This window comes from Formica exsecta, unplaced genomic scaffold (assembly GCF_003651465.1).
Source record: "Formica exsecta isolate Colony F162 unplaced genomic scaffold, ASM365146v1 scaffold83, whole genome shotgun sequence".
NCBI lineage: Eukaryota > Metazoa > Arthropoda > Insecta > Hymenoptera > Formicidae > Formica > Formica exsecta.
Genome location: NW_021853600.1, coordinates 207368 through 227457, shown reverse-complemented (window position 1 = coordinate 227457; position 20090 = coordinate 207368). Strand labels below are relative to the sequence as shown.

Genomic DNA, 20090 nt, shown 5'->3' with positions numbered 1-20090 from the left:
GGAAGCCGAGGAGTGAGAAATGGCCGTGCCGACAATTAACTGAAATCACAGCAAGCCAAGGCGGTTTGTCACTGTCTGCACCCTCCAACTACCGTGCCCAGCCGTTATCGTTAGTTGTCGCTAATGCCACACATCTATGACTATCGCCGGGCAATATCGAGAAACGAACGTTCATAGTTTAATCTTTTCACTCTTTGCTCTTTGTGATTTTTTTTAACGCAAAGTTACGACACGTCGTATTTCAGCTCGAGTATACGATTTTTCTTCGAGGAATTGTGCAAATACCGTGTTATAATTAACGCTTCATATACAAAATCGCGGAATTTCACTGAACGTTGCGGATAATGCAGCGCAAGGACATAAAAGCGATAAAAAAAGGAAAGACGTTACTCCCTCCGAACGCGAACAGAGTTCTCTTTGACACGGATGTAGCCGGGTGTAACGCGATTAAGTAATTAAGGGATTTTTAATCTTGTCCCGGTCTCGCCCTCGTTTTGACGCCGGTCACGAGCCGGCGAAAAAATAAATAAACTCGAAGCCGTTGCCGTTTAGGAATTAAATCGCTGATGAAGAGCCCGTGCCGCGCTCTTTTTTTCGCCCCTCTATCTCGGCTCCTCTGAATCGATAAATTATCCACGGTGAACCTGTGAGCCTCCAATCTTGCTCTCGCGTATCTGCCGTGTTCTCTTTTAAATCTCAGTTCTCATTCGTTAATTATCAAAGATACATTTTCCACCGAGCGTTTATTTATGTATGGTGAGTTGCATCTTGGTCAAATACAAACGTTACATTTGCCTTGAAGCATCCTATTTTAATGCGAAAATAGAATTGAATTAGAAATGAATTAATTTGTTGAAACACAATTGAATAATTTTAACAGAAAGATATATAGAAATACATATTAAATTTTTTTTCTGTGTGGATCAGTTACGCGGTTAATACGATTCCAAACAAAGTCCTTGTAATAGCAAGTCGATTGAAGGCGAGGGAGGGAAAGAAGGACGAGCGAGCAAGTGGCTGCAGGGAAGGGAAAGGTGGGGAGATGACGTGCAGGCGAGCGTGTTCGGTTACAAACATCGAGACATTTATCCTCGCCCTTTTAGCATTGCTCTGCTCGTCCAACCGCCCACGCATCGAGTCGTGCGCGCTGTCATATTTCAGCCGTGAAACGGGCCGGCAGTCTGCCTCTCGCTTTTCTTTACCTGTTATTTCTCTACCTCGGCAAATATTAATTCTAATGATTCTTTTAATTTGCGCGTAGCAATCCTTGTCACAAAAAATGAAGCTTTACTCACTGAAAAATTTAATTTTCTTTTTTATAAAAATAAGAAATGTAGATAATTTTAAAATTCTTTTATAATTCTTTGAATTAAAAAAGATTATAAAAGTATTATATATAACGTTATCCTTAAAACATTTATTGCTATTAATTAAAAGCTTTATTTATATTATTCCACTTTTATTTTTTTTTATAATATATATCGACAAATATTTTATATTACATACATTTTATGTATGTTTTTTTGTATAATATTTATAAACAAAATTGATACTTATTACGAAGCTTTCTTTTAATTTTCTTTGGAGATAGGAGAGTTTGTCTGATTCTTTGAGAGCTGGATAATCTGTATTCGTTAGATTGGCTGCGTCCAAGTTAGTTGACCGGTCTTTTGCGAGAAGACAGAGTGGAGTAGGGACGGTCGATGTACTTCTCACGTGCTTTCGCTGGTCCCTACTCCAAAGCCGTTCTCTCGACTTCGTCGTTTTCTAGCATTTGACAATTATTCGGTAATTTATCAAAGCGTCCGCACACAATGGCCCGGTGCGAGAGCGATTGCGGACGGCTCTCTCCCTTTGTGAGCGGCGCACGCAATACGGTGTCCGCAAAATACTCATTCGCGAGATCTTTAAATCTTTTAGTCTTGGTAGCAAACACTGAGTGAATATCCGACACTCTTAAGCTTAACAATAGGAATGCATTAATATTAAGTATTATATTCTATATTCATTATTAATTATTATATTTATATGTCGAAGTATGTGACTGTAATACTAGTTTCAATTCATTACATATAAAATTCATTAGATATATTAATAAAATCTATAATAATTATATAATACATTGATTGTAGTTAAAAAAACATTATAAGATTTTGAATGTATGTATGATTTTTTAATTTTTATTTTATTAAACGTTCCACTATTCATATGTAGAGTTTAAAAAATTGAATTTCGGAGATCGGGATTCGCGCTAATCACTTCTACCGGCTTTTAATTATAATTACATACGCTGACGCTGGCAGAGCTCGAATGATGAGCCTGATGGTGGAACCGCCTCCAATTAGCGACGTATGTCGGTGATATAAGTACTAACGCGCCACGAATCGACACCGTATTCCATCGCTGATTATCAGCCCGGTGATAGTCTTTAGATGGCCGATCTCTGCGCGCTTAATTCTCCCCACAGCCACTTAGCAGCGGTAGTCCGACTACTTTGTAGCAGTCGGATCAACGGCGGTTGACGATCCCGTCGCTCGGTTCAACGAATAAACTATCGCAAGGATGGTCGAGACGGAGATGACGACGATGGTCGTTAAAAACCGGCAGAGTCGATAATTCGACTTTAAATGCAAGCGTGCGGGGAACGGCCCCTCCCTTCAAAGATTTCTAATTTTTCCCGTCAATTCTTTAGATTTGCACGGAATGATTTCTTTCTTTTTTTTTTTTTACGGCTATCGCAGCAGAACGGCGATTTTGTTTAATTTATTCGTTTGGGATCCGGATTCCATAGCGAGTCATTAATGCGCGAGTGTTAACGTCACTGTTTACAGTTGGTGTAACGCAGCAGCACGCGTTGCTGCGTTGTACATTTTTTACGCACCGCGTTCGACTTCGCGAATATATACAATTCACATGAATGCGCCTGATATAACTCGACAAAGTGCGATTATTTCTTTTTTGGAAGTAGATTTATAATAAATGGATGTATTGTATAACCACGAAATAAATTAGTATCGTGCTTAAAAAAATTAAAAATGAAAAACAAAGTTGAAGGCTCAGATATTAAAAATCCACAAATAAGGGAAACTATTTTAATAGGGATTATATTAAGAGGCAAGCACAAGATATAATTCTTTTTCTTCCAATACAATTTATTAATTGTTCAAAGTTGTACAAAGCTTGGGTCATTTGTGTAGAGATTTCCACTTGCCGGTTTAGGCCGAATAGAAATCTCGTTAACACGAGATACGAGAACATTATCTCGCGCGAGCAACCTTTATAGCTTACTTGCGATCGCGATTTATCGGACATTTTCCACCAACACGAAGAAGGCAACCGATCCATACGCGCGTGTGTATTCTCGTAAACGTAATCGTATTCGCGGCGTATAATTCGTCGATGCGTAACGAGCGCATCCGCTTTCGCCGGTAACGCTTTTTTTTTTCTTCTTATAACGCGCGTGGAATTATCGGGACACCCGGTGCACCAGGTATCCGTGGTATGGAACGTGGCTGCCGACATCGAAACGAACAAGCGCGATCCCGCATTCGGAGCGGCGGAACAAAACTATCTCATTGTGTGTTAATACACCGCTCTCTCTGCTCGCCCGCCCGACTTGTTGCAGCCTGCAACTGCGATACGCCGCGATTTAAGATGCAGTCTTAAGTTGTGCTCACACCGCGATCCGCTCGATCGCGAACTTCCGTTCCGGTATATGCGAAAATAATGGTAATATTCCCATGCTCATGGTTCCCACATTTATAATGAAAAATTGAAAGGCATTTTTTCCTCTGGAAAAGAATCTTAGTTTTAACGAAAAGTTATAAAAATATAATTAATAGTGAAATGTTGCATAATTTGCACTTAAGTAAAAGTTTTTTGTTACGAGAATTCAAGCTAATGATTTCTAATCCAAAAGTAAGATAATAAAAAAATGAAGGATATCGAGATTGTGTGTATATAATGAAGAACTTTGCATTATTATTGTAGCAAGATTTATTTTTATTTAGTAATTAATTTAAAATTTTTATTATTTTTTAATAGTAACTTTTAAAACATATTAATAAGAAAAATAAGAGATTTTATATTTAGTGGCAATATTACAATTATGTTTTACATACAATTTTATTAACGCAAAATTTATGGTAATAATTTTAATATGGCATTTTATTTTTCTTTGAGATATGATATCTTTTTATTTTAAAACTTTAAGAGCACCGGTCTCGAAAAGTTGCTCATTCGTTGTAAACACGACTTTACACTTGCAACGTTACGCCGTTAAGATCGGCGCGCGTGCGTGCCGAAAAAGTTCTGAACACTCGAGCATCTCGAATCCGTATGCGCAAAGGGTGCGTAGAGGCGCGTAAAGATACGAATGTCAAACTACCTGGAAACTCGCTCTCGGCGTTTTATGCCATTTTACTTTCTTTCCCTCTTGATCATTCTCGCCACCGAAAACTCTTGTGAGTTTTCCACATGAACTCTAGAGTGCTCTCTGCAAAAATTTCTTTTTATCGAATTTTAACATCAAACATCGTAATTTGATGCTCAGCGAATTGATAATTTTAGAATGAAATATTTATAATAGAATTTATAAGATCTCTTGCATATATTTTTTTTCTACTACATACTATTATATTATTCATCATGCTTTAATTTAATACTTACATTAGAATTACGTATTTATTAATTTTATTTGTATGATATTCGCATATCATACAAAAAACATTTTACTTTTTTTTTATTGTCGGTTATAAAATATCTAATACGCGTTCTTGAATCGCTTTTAATTCTACTGATACCTCATTTACTTCGCTTTGGCGTTACGCAACAACCTTTTCGGCCGTATTTGCATCTTCTTACGAACCGCACAAGTCGTACCTCTTTAAATATTCAGAGCTCGCGAAGCCCATATGAACCGACGATAGTAGACACGCAGACGGGGGAGAGAAACGGCAGATTCGATAATACGTCGGCGCGATTACACGCCGACCGACTCACAGCCGCGAGTTTACGAGGGAAACTAGCGAGAAGCGCGGCATCCCTTGTATTCTAAATTACGCGAAAATTCGAGGACCAATTTTCGGCAGCTTAGAGGGTACCCTCTCGCGCAGGTTTCGCCGGCGGTTAGTAGGTATGGGCGGGCCACATATTGGATCATATCGTATCTTCTCACACCCCATGAATAATGCATCTCTAAGGTCGTCCCCCCTCCATCGGCCCTTCTTCATCCCGATACTCGATCTCACCCTCTTCCTCTCCTGCATTTTTCTCTCTTTCTCTCTCTCTCTCTCTCTCTCTCTCTCTCTCTCTCTCTGTCTCTTTTCCTCGTCTGCTTCCTCTCGCGCGAGCCCGAGCCGAGTCGCGTTCCGAAATCTCTTCGTAATTAAAGCTGCCATATATTTTACTTTAATCGAGAAGATCGGCCGGCTACCATTGGCCGCAACGATTTATCACGACCGGACCGGTTCTTCGTTCGCCTCTCTTTTCACTTCCTCACCTCCGCAGAAGATTATAATGCCGAGGATGTATGTAGCGGTGCAGTGTAATTGCGAGACGTTCTCACGATTCCGCGTCTTTCTGTCTTTCGAATCTCAAACGTAAACGATAATCTTAAATTTTCAGAAGCGCAACAAAAAATATCAGTAATTTTTTTAAAAATATCTTCCTCAAAAACCTCAGTAATATAATTGTGTGATGATGAAAAAGAATAATTTCCTCAATTATCACGCATAATGTTTAATTATCGGTTTTGCTTTTCTCAAACTATTGCAAGTAGAATGAGGGAAATATGCAGATAAAACCATTCTCTCCTTGGTTATATTTAATTATTGAAACGCGTTATACCCTAACAGTTTGCACTACCGGGGGACCTTCAAATCTGATCTCGCAATCGAGATGGGAGTCGAAGTGTCGGTCGTGACTCGCCTTTCTTTTGCGCGAATCGCTTCCAGGCCGCGAGGGATCCGGTAGCCCTTGAAGTAACAGAAGCAAGAGCAGTCCCGGTGTCACAGACTACGAGATAAATCTTGGATTACCACGCGCTCACCCCTCATTCTCCTCCCCTTCGGCCCTGCTCCTTGAGTAGCAGCACCTCGGCATCTCGATCCTTCTCCGTCTACGACATCCACCTCCACCTCCTTCTCCTCTTTCTCTTCCCCCTCTTCCTTCTCTTCCTTCTCTTCGTCCTCGCACCGGCGACACAGGCTTAACACCGTTTTACGCTCGGAAGTGAAGGACTCGGGGACTACTGTATTCCTGGATTTACAACCTTGAAGACGCTGTTTGGTAGATCGCACACGAGAGCTCAGTATTAATGAGCGATTAGAGATATAAATCTGACTTTAGCTCTCACCCCATTTCTATCACGCGCGAATCTCGTTATTCTTATTGTTCGCAAATTATTAACATAGTAGATGTGATGCCGGTAAATAAATAACTCGAAACTATTTTCGTCGCAGCTATGAGGGATACGCATGGATTAAGTAATTAATTAAACTTTTATATACCTAATCTCTATAATTTTTAGGAAAATATTGAAATTTACGAAAATTATGCAGTTTAAAATTATTTACAAGAAGACGCATTAATGTCATAAAATTATTATTATTACTTTGTTATTGCTCTTATTTACATATATAAATTATTATTAGAAAAATTTCTTCTTTTTTTGCGGATAACGAGAATTGATTATCATGAAGCATAGTGGGCAAAGGCGAAAAAGTGGCGCACAGCCGCCGCGTTAAGAGGGAGAAGATACGAGGGCGACGAGAAACGAGGGACCCCCCCTCGTCTTGTCGGTGATCCGCGAGACGCCACCGGGACTCTCTACCCGCCGGAGTAGCTCGAGCGAGCCCTCTTAAATTAATTACAGGGAAAAGATCCGCGCATCCCCCGGCAGCAGACGCCCTTATTCGAGAGGGCAAAGGATACGCGCGCGCGCGCTCAGTCGAGTGTCTAACGGTCGGAAATCCTCGCTAAAGGAGCGGAATGCTCGCCGAAAAAAATTCCTCCTCGTACGCCTCAGACGCCGAGATTTTAAGTAGTCTCCCCCGCGTTTTTTTCCTTTTCCACCTCTCTTATTTTCTCTTTCCTGTTCTAGTATGTCCTATACTCTTCTATCCCTTAAATCTTCCAGTGGATTCCTTAGACTGGTTTTCCTTCAAATTGGTTCGGTAAATTTACTCGAAGCGCATGGCTCTTTTACCTATACATATCTTATGATAAATACGAGATGAGGTCTCGATGGTAGAAAATATTTCTGTCAATCTGCGTGGTTTTCGTCTTATTAAAAAAAATTGAGTCGAAAAAATAATATGTCTTAATGCTTTTTATAGTTATGAAGATATAATCTCTGTCAGACTATAAAAAGTTAATATATCAGAAATGAAAAAGGCTAGACAATGTTCAGAATATGAGAACGTTTGGAAACGTTACATACTCATTCGCGTCGGATTCATACCGTATCCGAGAGAACATAAACGTATTATTATCGAACAAATCTCTAAATAGTTGCGAAGTTTCCGGGGTTGACTCGCTAGAAATGCTGCTTGTAACCCGGCTTTATATCGCGGATCCCGTATAGAATGGTGGAGAACAAGCTCTACCGGCTAATGCCGTTGTAATCCCATAAGCGGCATAAGTCCCGATGACTGGTCGGAATAATTCCGATAGGCCGTTTCACCCTCTTCGTCGCGTTCGAACTTCCCATTCCTTTCTGTCCCGCAGAGTTTTACCCTCCTTTAACCGAGTTTGCGATTCGCCGAAAAATAAAATCTAAAACGTAAAATTTTGCTGCATTCTTTGATAATTAACTGATTATCTCTTAAAAAGACTTTAGTTAGTTTTTCAATTTTTTTTCTTTCTTTTTCTTTGTATTGAATCGACGTTACAAACGTAAATATTGGATAGTTATTTGTGTTAATTGTTATACAATTGTGAGAGGAGGAGGCGTAGAATATTTAAATGAGTTATTGTTTTCTCATGACAAACGAACACTTAATGTATATATATTAATTTATTTGATTTATTTTTTGTGTTATGTAATATTGATATCGGTAACTGATACCGTTATATCCGTAAAAGAAATAATTCTCGTGCTTTTTAATGGTAATCAAAGTATCGATAGCAAAATTTTGACATGATGAGGAGATAATCTCTATCATTCATTTTCTATGGCTTCTCGTCTTCGATTACCCGATGACATTGTCTCGGAGATTATATCTCACGTTTGTACGTGCATGCAGCAACGCAGCAATTATTTTCTTTTTCCTCTCACTTTGCGTATCGCGCTTATATTGGTTTTCTTTTTAAAAACGAAATATTTCCAGAGCAATTGTCTTTATTGCGCGATATTGCGTTCGACTGTTTATCGTACAATTTTGCGATACGCGGACGTGCGCCGAATGACTAAATTTTCGTCTCGGTTTTTATCGAATCGTCCACTACTCTGTCCAATATCGAGCACAGAATTAAACAGTTTGCTTTTATACGTTTTACTACACATTCTCTATATTTATATATTATTCATAAAATTGTATACACGATAACAACGAAAATTATTATAATCTGTTTTATTTATAAGCGTAAAATGTTTGAATATCATACAAATATAAAGTCTTAATAATATGAAGCGCATATATAGCTTTCTGCAAAATAGTATTATATTTATTTTATAAATAAAATTGTGGAAACCATGGTTAGAGAAATGAGATTTTACAATTTTTATTACATTTTGCATTACGAATGTACAACAATTAATGAAACAGAATTAAAACTTAAGACAGCATAAGAGCTCGCCAATGACAACATAGCTCGTAATGAGATCGAGAGACCGCGCGCGAAACACAGGTGCTATTAGCGTCAACCAGAGAAGTCGCTGAATCGCTTGGGTGAAACTCGTGGCCGAAGACAGATCGTAAAACAGCCGACGCGGTGTCGGCGCGACAGGAGCAGAAAATACAAGCGAAGCGGAACACAGACGACTTGTGTCCTCCTTTGCATTAAACGCGCATTCCGTGCCGAACGATTAAGACTTAAGAGAAACCGCTGTCCCCTGATGCGCACACACTGTACCGGAGGCACGAATGAATGTCCTTATTGTTCTACCGTGAGAACCCGAGGCACGCGCAAATCCATGATGTAATTAAATAAAACGATACACGCCGCGTGAATCGCGTTCTCGCGATTTTTATCCCTACTTTTTACGCCTATTTTCGCCAATGATATTAATCAGGCGCGATGAAAAAGTGTCTTCAATTCCGAGGAAACCCTTAATATTGATATTTTTTAATCTTATTATCTTAAAAATATTGAAATATAGAGAGATTAAAATGTTGCCATCTTGAAAGATATTAAGGTTTTAGAATTCTGGAATTTTGGCATTAAGAGATGTAACCAAGGATTTTAAAAACTTGAAGATAGTGTCGCTTATAAACACTGACCCATTTTTACGCATCGCTTCGTGAAGTTTGCGCGTTGAGTGTCTCGTTTGGATCCAAGAGGATGCTGAGGTAGCGAGAGAGAAGCCCCGCGCAAGCCGGATGCTAAACCGCATTTTACTCAATGGGGTGTACACAGGTCGGGGAGCGTACAGTAATAACAAGCGAGAGAGCAGTATATAGGTGATGCTATACTCGAACGACGACAGGGTACTCTCCGTTACCCACTTTGTATGAAATATCAACCACCGTGAAACTTGAACGCCCTGAGAAACTTTGGGCGTCCTCTCTCCGGTACTCGCTCGATCGCCGATCTCGAACGTGCGCGGGAGGGCTAAAAGATCCCGGGAATCTCTGTGGAAAACAGCGTAAAACACGATGACTGGACGTAACGAACGAAGGAGAAAACTGGCATTCGCGGTGAATTATGCGCGAGTACATCAGACTCGTTGTTCTTTATGGAAAGTTGTAAAATTAATAAAGAATATCCCGCGGCATATATAAGTTTCTCACAAATTTGGTCGACGTTGATCTTGACAACGATGCAAGAAAAGTATCCGCGGTTATAAATCGCTACCGCACAATATTCGATTTCCATCAAATATCTGTATTAAATTACTCGAACAATAAAATAATATAGAATAATATCATCGTTGAAACGAAAATAATACTTTCTATAAATTTATATCGCCATCCATAATCGCCAAAAATAAAATCTGATATTGAGGATATTATATTAGAAAATGTCCTATTGTTAATTAGACCACGCGTCTCATATGACTCTTCTATTTTCGACGTGATAGGTAATATATACTTTAAAGATATCGAATGGAATGGTGAAAATGCTAATCGGCAGACGTCTGATGCGATCTATTCTTCATTACGTAACACGAGATCACATACATTCATATGCGTGATAAATTGATTTATATTATCTACGACACTTTATATACAAGGAGAGTCATTGAGAAAATTGCCATCCTCTGTCGATGATTATTAAACTAATATCGAATCGGACAATTCGAGACTCGCCGCTATTTATGTCCTCGTTTCAACCGGTGGACTTCCGCTGTGGGATAATACGGTTAACCGCACTGCCCATTAGTCTTTCCACAATCGATAGACGCCGGCTGCTACGCTGAAAATCGATGTCGATTATCGCGCACAGTGGCAGTCTCCATCCCTCCTTCATCCTTCCGTTTCCTCTTTTCCTTGTCTCCCTTCTTTGTCCTTCGACTGCAAATTTTATCTCCCGTGCTAATATTATAATGACATACACACATGATTACTGTATTACATGCAGCAAAATTAATTAATATAATTTATTGTAATCAAATCACGCGCGCGAAAGGACTTTGTGTCTATATTTATATCGGCATATAATTCAAATTATATTCTCTTATTTATTTAATATTAAAAAAGAGTTTCTCGTTTTCATTTTGGAATCTGAGATATACATTTTATATAAATCTAGATTAAATTTCTTCTTATTATGTCGTCGCATATTTAAATTGATTAAAGATTTGATTTTTCTTGTTAAGTTCTTCATATTTCCCATAAGGCTAAGTTAACATTGTAACTCTCGGTATAATGCGGGTTAATTAATAGGATTTAAAAAATTTATATAGGATTACATTGTATATGTGTATCGCACAGGGGCTATATTGTCGCATATTCCAACAGATTATCCTTAATAATCACGAGTGTTTTGGAGGGGTTTGCTCTGCTCTTTCTTACTTCTGCCTCGATTCTCCCAACTCGTTTCGCTTCGTGTCTCGCCTCTCGTGCATCGTATCGTCAGTTTGACATCGTTGTATAACAGGATCTCACGCCAAGTACTGAGCCGGTTAACTCGCTGCAACCCAATCCACTCTTTCTCGTTTCAAGTCTCGAGCTTTCTCGCTCTTCTTCTTCTTCTTATCCTTCTCATTTTCCTCTTTCTCGCATCATTATATGCTCCCATGTGGGGACAATCGCATCTCTTTATGCGTATGCGTCTCGAGATGCGTTTCCATTATATACGTAAAACTTGATCTTGATTGATTAATGAAAAAATAACTATTATCTACCTATTTCTCATTACAGATTATCATTTAAGATTAAGAAAAAGTAAACTGATTTATCTTTTTAATATTTTTCTCAGAGGATAATTATTTTTGTTGCTACACGAAATACGATTCTTATGTGCTTTTTTTTTTTTCATTCGGGATAATCGTCAGAAGCGTAGTGTGTAAATTCGCTTTCGGCATCGCGTTGAGGGAAAAGGGTAGGCGCGCAGGGAGGCGGCCTGTCGTGGGACCCCGCGTTCGAGCCCGGCGATGAATTATTCAGGGTGTCTTGATCTCCGGTCGGGGCCGCGCGACCGACAGACAGACGGATTCCGGTCCGCTCGATCACCGCGATGGTACCCCCGCGATTTTTTCCCGGCCGCTCGCCAGATCTCCCTTCTTGCGCGAGCGAGCCAGATTAAGATCGCAGGAATCGCCCGTCAGCTGCGACGATTCACCGGCAATCGCACGGCTCCCGGGATCGTATCGTGCGCCATGTACGGCAGTCGTCGCCTTCCTCGCTTCTTCATTCATGTGCGCGGCTTTAGCGTCCTCGATCGACGTCGATCCACCGGGTAGACAGGTAGACACACTTCGAGTCACAGACTCCGGTCAAGCTTGACCGCGATGCGCGACCATATTCAGTCATGTTAAAGCCACAATGCAGACGTTAAGTATAGTGTACAGGATTACTCCAGAATTTAAATCTCAAAAGAGAGTAATGTTTTTATATCGGCATCTAAGATAATAAAAAATAATAATATACATATTCTCTTACTTTTTTTAAAGCCTGGTGTTGCTTATCTATCGAAATAATTCTTCGGCAATGATTATATCACTCTAGTTGAAAATATATATATTGTTTATTTTACAAACTCGGAATATTATTAAGAATAATTATTATTCTGTGCTAGCGAGTCTATACATAATTTTCTAAGCGACAACCGATTTTTACATGCGATCTGTAAAAATTGTGTCGCGCAATCTAATAACAGACGATTAAAACATTCGCCAAGTCGTAACTGAAGACGCTAAAAGCAGTTGTACGCGACGGGTGATGGTAATTCCCGATTATCTCCGAGATTTTCATGCTTATAATTGGCGAGACGACTCTTTTCGGCCGTGAAGCTGAGCATGCACGGTAGTCCCGCACGAGGATTAACGTTAACAAAGTCCGACTCGTTCATCGTCGACTTGACTAGCGCGGCTTAAACGAGCCGATTCGTCGCGCCAAACACCTGATTTCGTCTATGGGGTGTCCATTTTATAAAGCTTCTTTACTTCTTCATATTAAAAAACAAAACATAGAATATAATCTTTATCAAAATATATTTCGCACATATTAAATTTTTTTATTGGTATTTTTCCAACGAGGAAATTGATTATTAATATATATTATTATTGCGTTAAAAATATTTTTACTTGAAATTTATTTAATTTGGAACGCGTCAGTTAAAAGTTAAAGAAATGAGATCCAAAAATTCGACGATTATGAATTTTATATAAATATATATTTTGAAGAATTTATTTAATATATATACTTATGTTGTATAATATTTCTGTACCAAATATAAAATTTTGTTAACTAATTAAATTGGGTCTTGATATAATTTTTTATGGGAAATCTATATACGGTCTTTTTTTATTTTTTTGTGATGTAGTAGGTTTTTCAGTTCGTCGATTGTAGCTACATACGTAGTTCATAAATTTTCACCATTTTCCAGTAACTCGTTCGCAAGATTTCCGTTATGAACTTGTCGGAATTACATGGTTTTCGAAAGCGATATGAACGCGACGGGATAATACTCGATCATGCTGCATGATCGTGCTTGACATGTGTGGGAGTTTTTCGGCCGTCAATGCGGATCATCGAGCGTGATCATTTCGCGAAACCGAGTGACGATCGATCGGCGTGGAATGACGCGCGTCACCTTTTTCGAGGTGCTCATTGGTCCGTCATCGTTTGTGACGTAGAAACCCGCAACTGCTCGTCATCGCTCGTTTATTTGACGGCTCCGACTGAACGCGCGGAATTAATCTTTTGGCATTAACTTTTTCGGATAATGCGATAATTGGTACATATGTATTGCTCATGTAAGAACAAAAGCATTTATTTAGGAAAGATTCGATCTATAAGAAAATATTACGACTTTTTTTCGTAGGTATAAAAAGATTGTCGCATTTTTTAGATCTTTAATATTTTAAAAATTTTAAACCTAGTTTTTGACAAAAAATAAGTGCAAATAAAAAATAGTTTTTTTTATTTTTTATTCTAAAATGTAAAAACTTATATAGCGACAGTTCTATCGTTCAGTGAAAGTGAAAGCTCGGTGAAAGCTCTTATCTTCTGAGAGACTTTTGAAAAGTATATTCAAGAAAAAGAAAAATTATATTTCGTTTTATACCGTCTAATGAGATCTTAATATTTCGTACACCCGTTACACACACACGTCCATAAGCATGCAAAGGTCGGCGGCTTCCCCTCACGCGCGTCTTTTGAGGTTCTTTTCGCCGCCTAATTGTATCGGGTGTCTTAATCAGCGTGTAAGCTACTAAAGCCAAAAGGCCAAAAGTGAACGAGAAAGAGCGAAGAAGGGGCTCGCCCCCGCACAACGGTAGGCCACCGTTCTGCATCTCAAAGGCGCAATTTAAAAAGTATGTTAAGTCGTTGCCATTATGCTCGATGTACTTATCCGCTCCGGGATCCCGTCAGACATGAATTTAGATTATAGTCCCGGTATTGTGCGTATTTCCTCTTCTCCGTCTTCTAAGATTCGAATAGAATTTAAAAGCGACTTTTGGCATATGATCTTGCTTTCTTGAAAGAAAAAAAAAATTTCGCGCGGAAGGTGTGATAAATCAAGACATCAAGATATAATGCTGAACGAATTAAATTCTTTACTTCTTTGTTTTGTTCTTTTTAATGTTTTATATTTGTTTATCATTAATTTCATACAGGAAACTATACGAATAGAGTTTCTCTTATCTGATTTGTACTTAATTTAAATTAAGAATAATAAAATAATATTTATTATGCTGCAACATATAATAATAATTGATAAAATATTATAGGATTATCAATTTTTTTTGAATATTTATATATATATATATGCTTTCCATTTTTTCATTTATGAATTTGTCCATCTTTTAAACCATTTTTTTTTTTTATTAATTATGTATAATTTTATTATAATTAGAGATTTATACAAGTTTTTTTTTAATTGCTTCTTCCACTGCTTGTCTACAATTTCTGCGGCTAGTTCAAAATTTTCTAATATAACTTTGAACATGCACACGAAATGAAAATTTGGTTAACTGATATGCATGTGTCGATTCGTCCGAGTATGAATTTCGATGGGCGGAGAGAGGAGAGACAGAAGCATAGACGATTACACTAGGGTTACAGCGGGTTGTCGCACGGCACGTGCTGAGTGTATACTAAAAAGCAATAAACTCCTTCGGGAACTTATCTCTTGTAATGACAACGCGCGCGGTAATATCTATATGAGATCATAATAAAGCCACCTACGTTTATAGGAGGCAAAACGACGAGGGCCTTTGAGGGCATATTGGTGCTCCATCTTTTGATCCTGCTCGCTAATTCGCCTCGTGTATTTAGGGATATACGAGTCGCACGAGTACGAGGCGTAATTGAATCGAGCGAGCGCGGGAAGCTTTATAAACTACCCGGGACTCTTGATTATTAAAAATTATAAATTTCAAAAATATCAAGTAGCAAATAAAAAAATTAATTTGGCAGAAAATCAATTATATAAATATATATTAATAGATTAATATTATATATTAGCAATTTATATAATTTTATGGGAGGTTTTAAATTAATATCCTATGATTTAAATAATATAAATTTATTGATAGTATTATATATAAGCAGTTTCTATGTATATAATTTTATGGGAGTTTTTAATTTAATATCTTACGATTTATAGAAGACGACTGCAAATGCGAAATAATTTGTATCTCTATCTCGATTCTTAAAATTTTAATATTATTTCTTTATCTAATCCTACTGTGCACGATTTTTGAAATATTCTTACTTATTATTTTTATACCTACTTACTTATTGTTTATCGATAATTATCATTAATATTAATTATTAAGCCGTATAAGCATAACACAAATATAACTCAATGAATATATCTTACATAAATCTCAATTTAATATATTGGGAAGCTTTACTAAAGGACTCCATTAACTGAGAATGATTATATCGGGGCGAAGGACTTCTCGGGATTTTCAGGCCTCGATAAAAGATCTTGTTTTATTCTACAATTTAATGTCATGTGTAGAGTTTACCAGCCTGAAGGTGTCGGATGTCTTCCTCTGTGCATGATAAGCTCTTTGCTAATTGATGATAATTCTCTGTGTCTCTTTATCTTGATGATGACGATGACTGATGACCACTGTTATATGGGTGATTCTAGTGGGGCCTGTGTTCGGGGGCCGATGCGGCGCGGAGGCGCTCGGTCTGGGGCTGGGGCTGTCGCCGGGCCCGGCCTACAGGTTCGCTCTGCCCCCGGGACTCGCTGCCAAGACCACCCGCTGCCTTGTATTCGACCAAGGTAGGCACACCAGCCATCTTCATTGCCGCGATCGTTGTATCTTTGATCTTTTCAGGTTCTGACATTTGTTCGATAAATTTCTTTTTTTCATATTGTGTTATTCAAATTATAGTTCCGGAGAAAAAAATATACCACAGTGATGAAATTATTGGGTGATTGGCGTAAGTTTTTGAAGAACCGAAAGGATTGATGATATTGAATTTTTATACGCGCGAATGCCATTAGTCATGCAATTAAATTTCGCACCTCTATGCGAAAGTACCTAAGATCTGCCAGAAAGATTACTCGCGCATAAATTGTGCGCCACTGCTTTGTTTCACTTAAAACGCAAATAAGAAAGAATCAACACGATCAAACTTGAAACACGAATTTGAATGAATTTCATGTTTGAAATGAAAACTTATTTTCGACTTATGCCATGGCCGAATATTCCCAAGAGAGGATGGACGAATGAAAGCATAATTAACGTGAGGAACGACCTGCTCGCGTCGATAATCAGATCCGAAATGCATAATTAATTTTCGTTAAATAGCGTCTAGTTGCATCGGTAATTCGCGGCGAATCGCGTAATGAAAAAATAATAATAACAGGTAATTTGATCGAAGCAATTTCGGTAAGAGTAATTTTAATTTAATTATATTGATTGCAATTTAGTTTGATTCATTACAATCATTAAAATTTATGAGGTTATTTCAACTGATTTATTTTGATTAAATTAACATTATTTTATTTGTAGTCGTTATATGTATAAGGAGGGTTATATTCATAGTCTGAAAAATAACGAGTGAATTTGATCCGATATTCATTAAGAAAAAAATCTGACATTTTTAAATGTTTTTCATGCAGCTCGAAGAAACTCTTTATTCAATTTTTCTTTCACACATTTAATTATTCACATATGAGAAATAGTGTGATTTGAAAATAACGCAAGTTTAAAATAGTTTGCAAAATTTTATTTTTAAATACAGCAGCAAAGTTTATATTTGCATGATCGAAGTTTACAAATTGAACCTTTCAAGATTCGATATTTCGATTCGCATATCGATGATTTTGTCACATTTCGTCACCGTTATCATTTCCGGTATCGTAGCCTTGATGCAACGCGATACAGCCGCGTGTGCATTGGCGCATCAGGTGCGCTGGCAAGCAGCTGGCGAAAGGCCCGACGGGTCTTAGGAGATTTGTGGACAGCAAGATGAGCATAGCTCGTGGGCTTAATTCGTGCAAACGCGCAAGTCGATCTGGTAGCTGGATTTGCGGGATCGATGGACCGCCGTGGCCGACCGGCACGCCGAATTCGCGAGAATGAACAGACGGATCGATAACTTGACCCGCTGCAGCCACTGCGGCGGCATCCCTCCCGACTTAAGCCCGAAATCGATCGGAATCAGTATCTATCTTAGCCGTTCCCTGATTCCGCCCTGTTAATTGGCCGGCTCTGCGTCCCTCAAGATTAATGACTTTCATAAGGTGAATGCACCGGTATCTGACGCTTTAAGCCAGTGACTCTCATTGTCAGCCGCATCGCCAAGTTTTCTAGTTAAATGGTGAATTGTAGATGTCATACACAAACACACGGGCACGCACAAGAAAAAAAAAATTAAATATATTTTGTTTTTTATGCAAATAGAGTAACATCAGTATGCGCGTATGTGTAATTATAAAATAAATTCAATATATACGTAAAAAATAAAAAACTTGAATTATCTAGGAAATGAATCAAACACAGCGCGTTATATATGAAAAATATAACTTTAACATCGTATTGTCGTTTAATCATTGCCATTTATATGGTAGTCGATTACAGTACAGTGCGATCGAGATACCACTGAAAGTGGAGAACAGTGGTTAATGGTGAAGGTTAAGTGGTGACATGTTCCGAGTATCGGATGATATATATCCGAGATTTTTTATCCCCGCATGCGCAACGGTAATTCCCGGTTTTATTGCCATGAAAAGTGAGTGTTTGCCGTTGGTTTAGCGCATTCGCTTAAGCTTGACTGACGTGACACTAATTTGGAGTTGCTAGCGCCTCTAAAATATCTCGCATACATTTAGAAATTTTTTGTGATAATGACAATTTATCGACTCTCTAATGCTACATTGCTCTTGTTTTTATTATTTTCATTTATAAACTTTCATTTAATTTTAATTTTTGATTTGATTTAATTTATTTTCATAATTTGTAATATAATATATAAAAATGACGAAGTAAGATATATTTATATATGTATATGTTTGCATTTTAAAAAACGTAATTTATATTTGAATTATTTATAAGTAATACTATTAACTATGTGGCAGCAAACATTAAAAATTATATTGATAAAACGTATTATGCATATACAACTTGCGAAATATTCAGGATACTCTTTTAAATCAAATCACATGTAGAAATCCCGCAGACAGAGAAACTATGTGTTATGTCAAGAAAACAGAAACATGAGCGTTAGTCAGAATTACCGGGGCCACCTCAACGCGCGCATAAATTCATATTTTATCGTGAAATGCATAATGCATCATTTCAGCATATTTTAGGTGACGCTTTTTGGATACTCTTATGCATATTGTTTGTACGCTTAAACTCAGTCGCGAGTATTCCGTAAATGGATATAATAGCCGTATTTTTCCTAATTTTAATATTCAATATGAAAAATCTAGTTTTATCTATGATATAATGATTATTTATTACTGTCGAATTAAATATTTGCTATGTCTATTTGAACATATTTATATTTCAACGTATATAAATTTTTTTTGTCATAAAAATATGGAATGAATTAAAAACATGAAGCATTTTTAAACCTAATTATTAATTTGTTAAAGTAAGGTTGTAGCAGTTATGAAATGACGTTTATTAAAAAGTTTTAAACGTTGAAACAATGTCGCATGATGTCGACGATAAAGAGATTCGCGAATTGAAATTAAAATCATTTAATGGATAATCTCGTGATAGAGTATCGTCCGAAACGTTCAACTAATTAAATCGGTAATTAAAGGCCGTAAGAAAGGTCGTGGATGAAGGAAACGGGGGCGGCAAGGATCTTCTCTTGGATATTCTTCTGGAAGGAAATAAGCTGCTGTTAATTTATCGTAATCGCTCGGTGTGACTAAGTAAGTGAGCGACGCCTCGCAATATTCTTTATTAAAATATCGAGCTACTTCTTCTTCGCGCGCCTGCTCGATTTCATTCCCAAGACGCAGCTCATCCCCAAATGTGCATCTCCGGTTAAGAAACGATCTCGATATTATTATTTTTCATCATGTGCGTGATAGTTGTGCGTAACGTATTTTTAGTTTATTATTGTCTCATTTTGTATCTTTAAATAATTTACATTATATTATTTCCGAAATTTTTAGCGAATCGTTACTATAGGATGAAATATAGTTTTCATTGCATGTATGTATACATGGTTTATTTATTTTATTTTATTCTGGTAAAAAATATTAACGTATGAATTTTGATTTAAATGACATCCATTTCGCGCTGTCCTTAAAATCTCTTTGGTGCGTATTCACTCAGAAAATCAAGGATGAACGAAAAGTTTTTTTCGACCATTCCCTCCATCCGAGAGCGGAGGTGACGTTAATTCCCGGCGACAGGGGTAAAACGCTTCACCATCCGTAAGGACACGCGTGACACTATTTCGATCGATATACGCGTGTACCGGGGATGCGACGGTGGACCCGTAATCGCATCACGAGGCGATATCTCGATTCGTTTAATCGGACAAAGATGACGATGAGCAAAAGTCACATGGACATTGCAAAAGTTGTCCTTCCACTCCTTTTTATCCCGTTGTTCTCTTACTGCAGATTAATTAGCTGATCCGTGAGTCAGCGTGACGGATCATGACGAGAACGAGAAATGACATGACTTTCCTTAACTCCACATGAAAAAGAGAAAGTGCGAGCAACGTGCACAAATCAAATTTCTGTACTTTTATCTTATTTGATTTTTTTCCTATATAGTTTCGAATTTCTTAATTCGTGTATTTTTTACGTGTTTTTTTTTTTTT

At 37.7% G+C, this 20090-nt stretch overlaps 1 protein-coding gene across 3 annotated transcripts in view; it reads left to right on the top strand.

Annotated features, from left to right (window-relative positions):
* The window catches only part of LOC115244700 (E3 ubiquitin-protein ligase Rnf220-like), a 180442-nt gene that overhangs the window by 32572 nt on the left and 127780 nt on the right, over positions 1 to 20090 (top strand). For 2 of the 3 annotated variants that reach the window (XM_029822588.1, XM_029822586.1), the window contains exon 3: positions 15934 to 16071. The exons of the other annotated variant lie outside the window; for it this stretch is intronic. In XM_029822588.1, coding sequence (XP_029678448.1) covers positions 15934 to 16071 — 138 coding nt within the window. The remainder of the gene's footprint in view (positions 1 to 15933; positions 16072 to 20090) is intronic. 3 annotated transcript variants of the gene reach the window in all.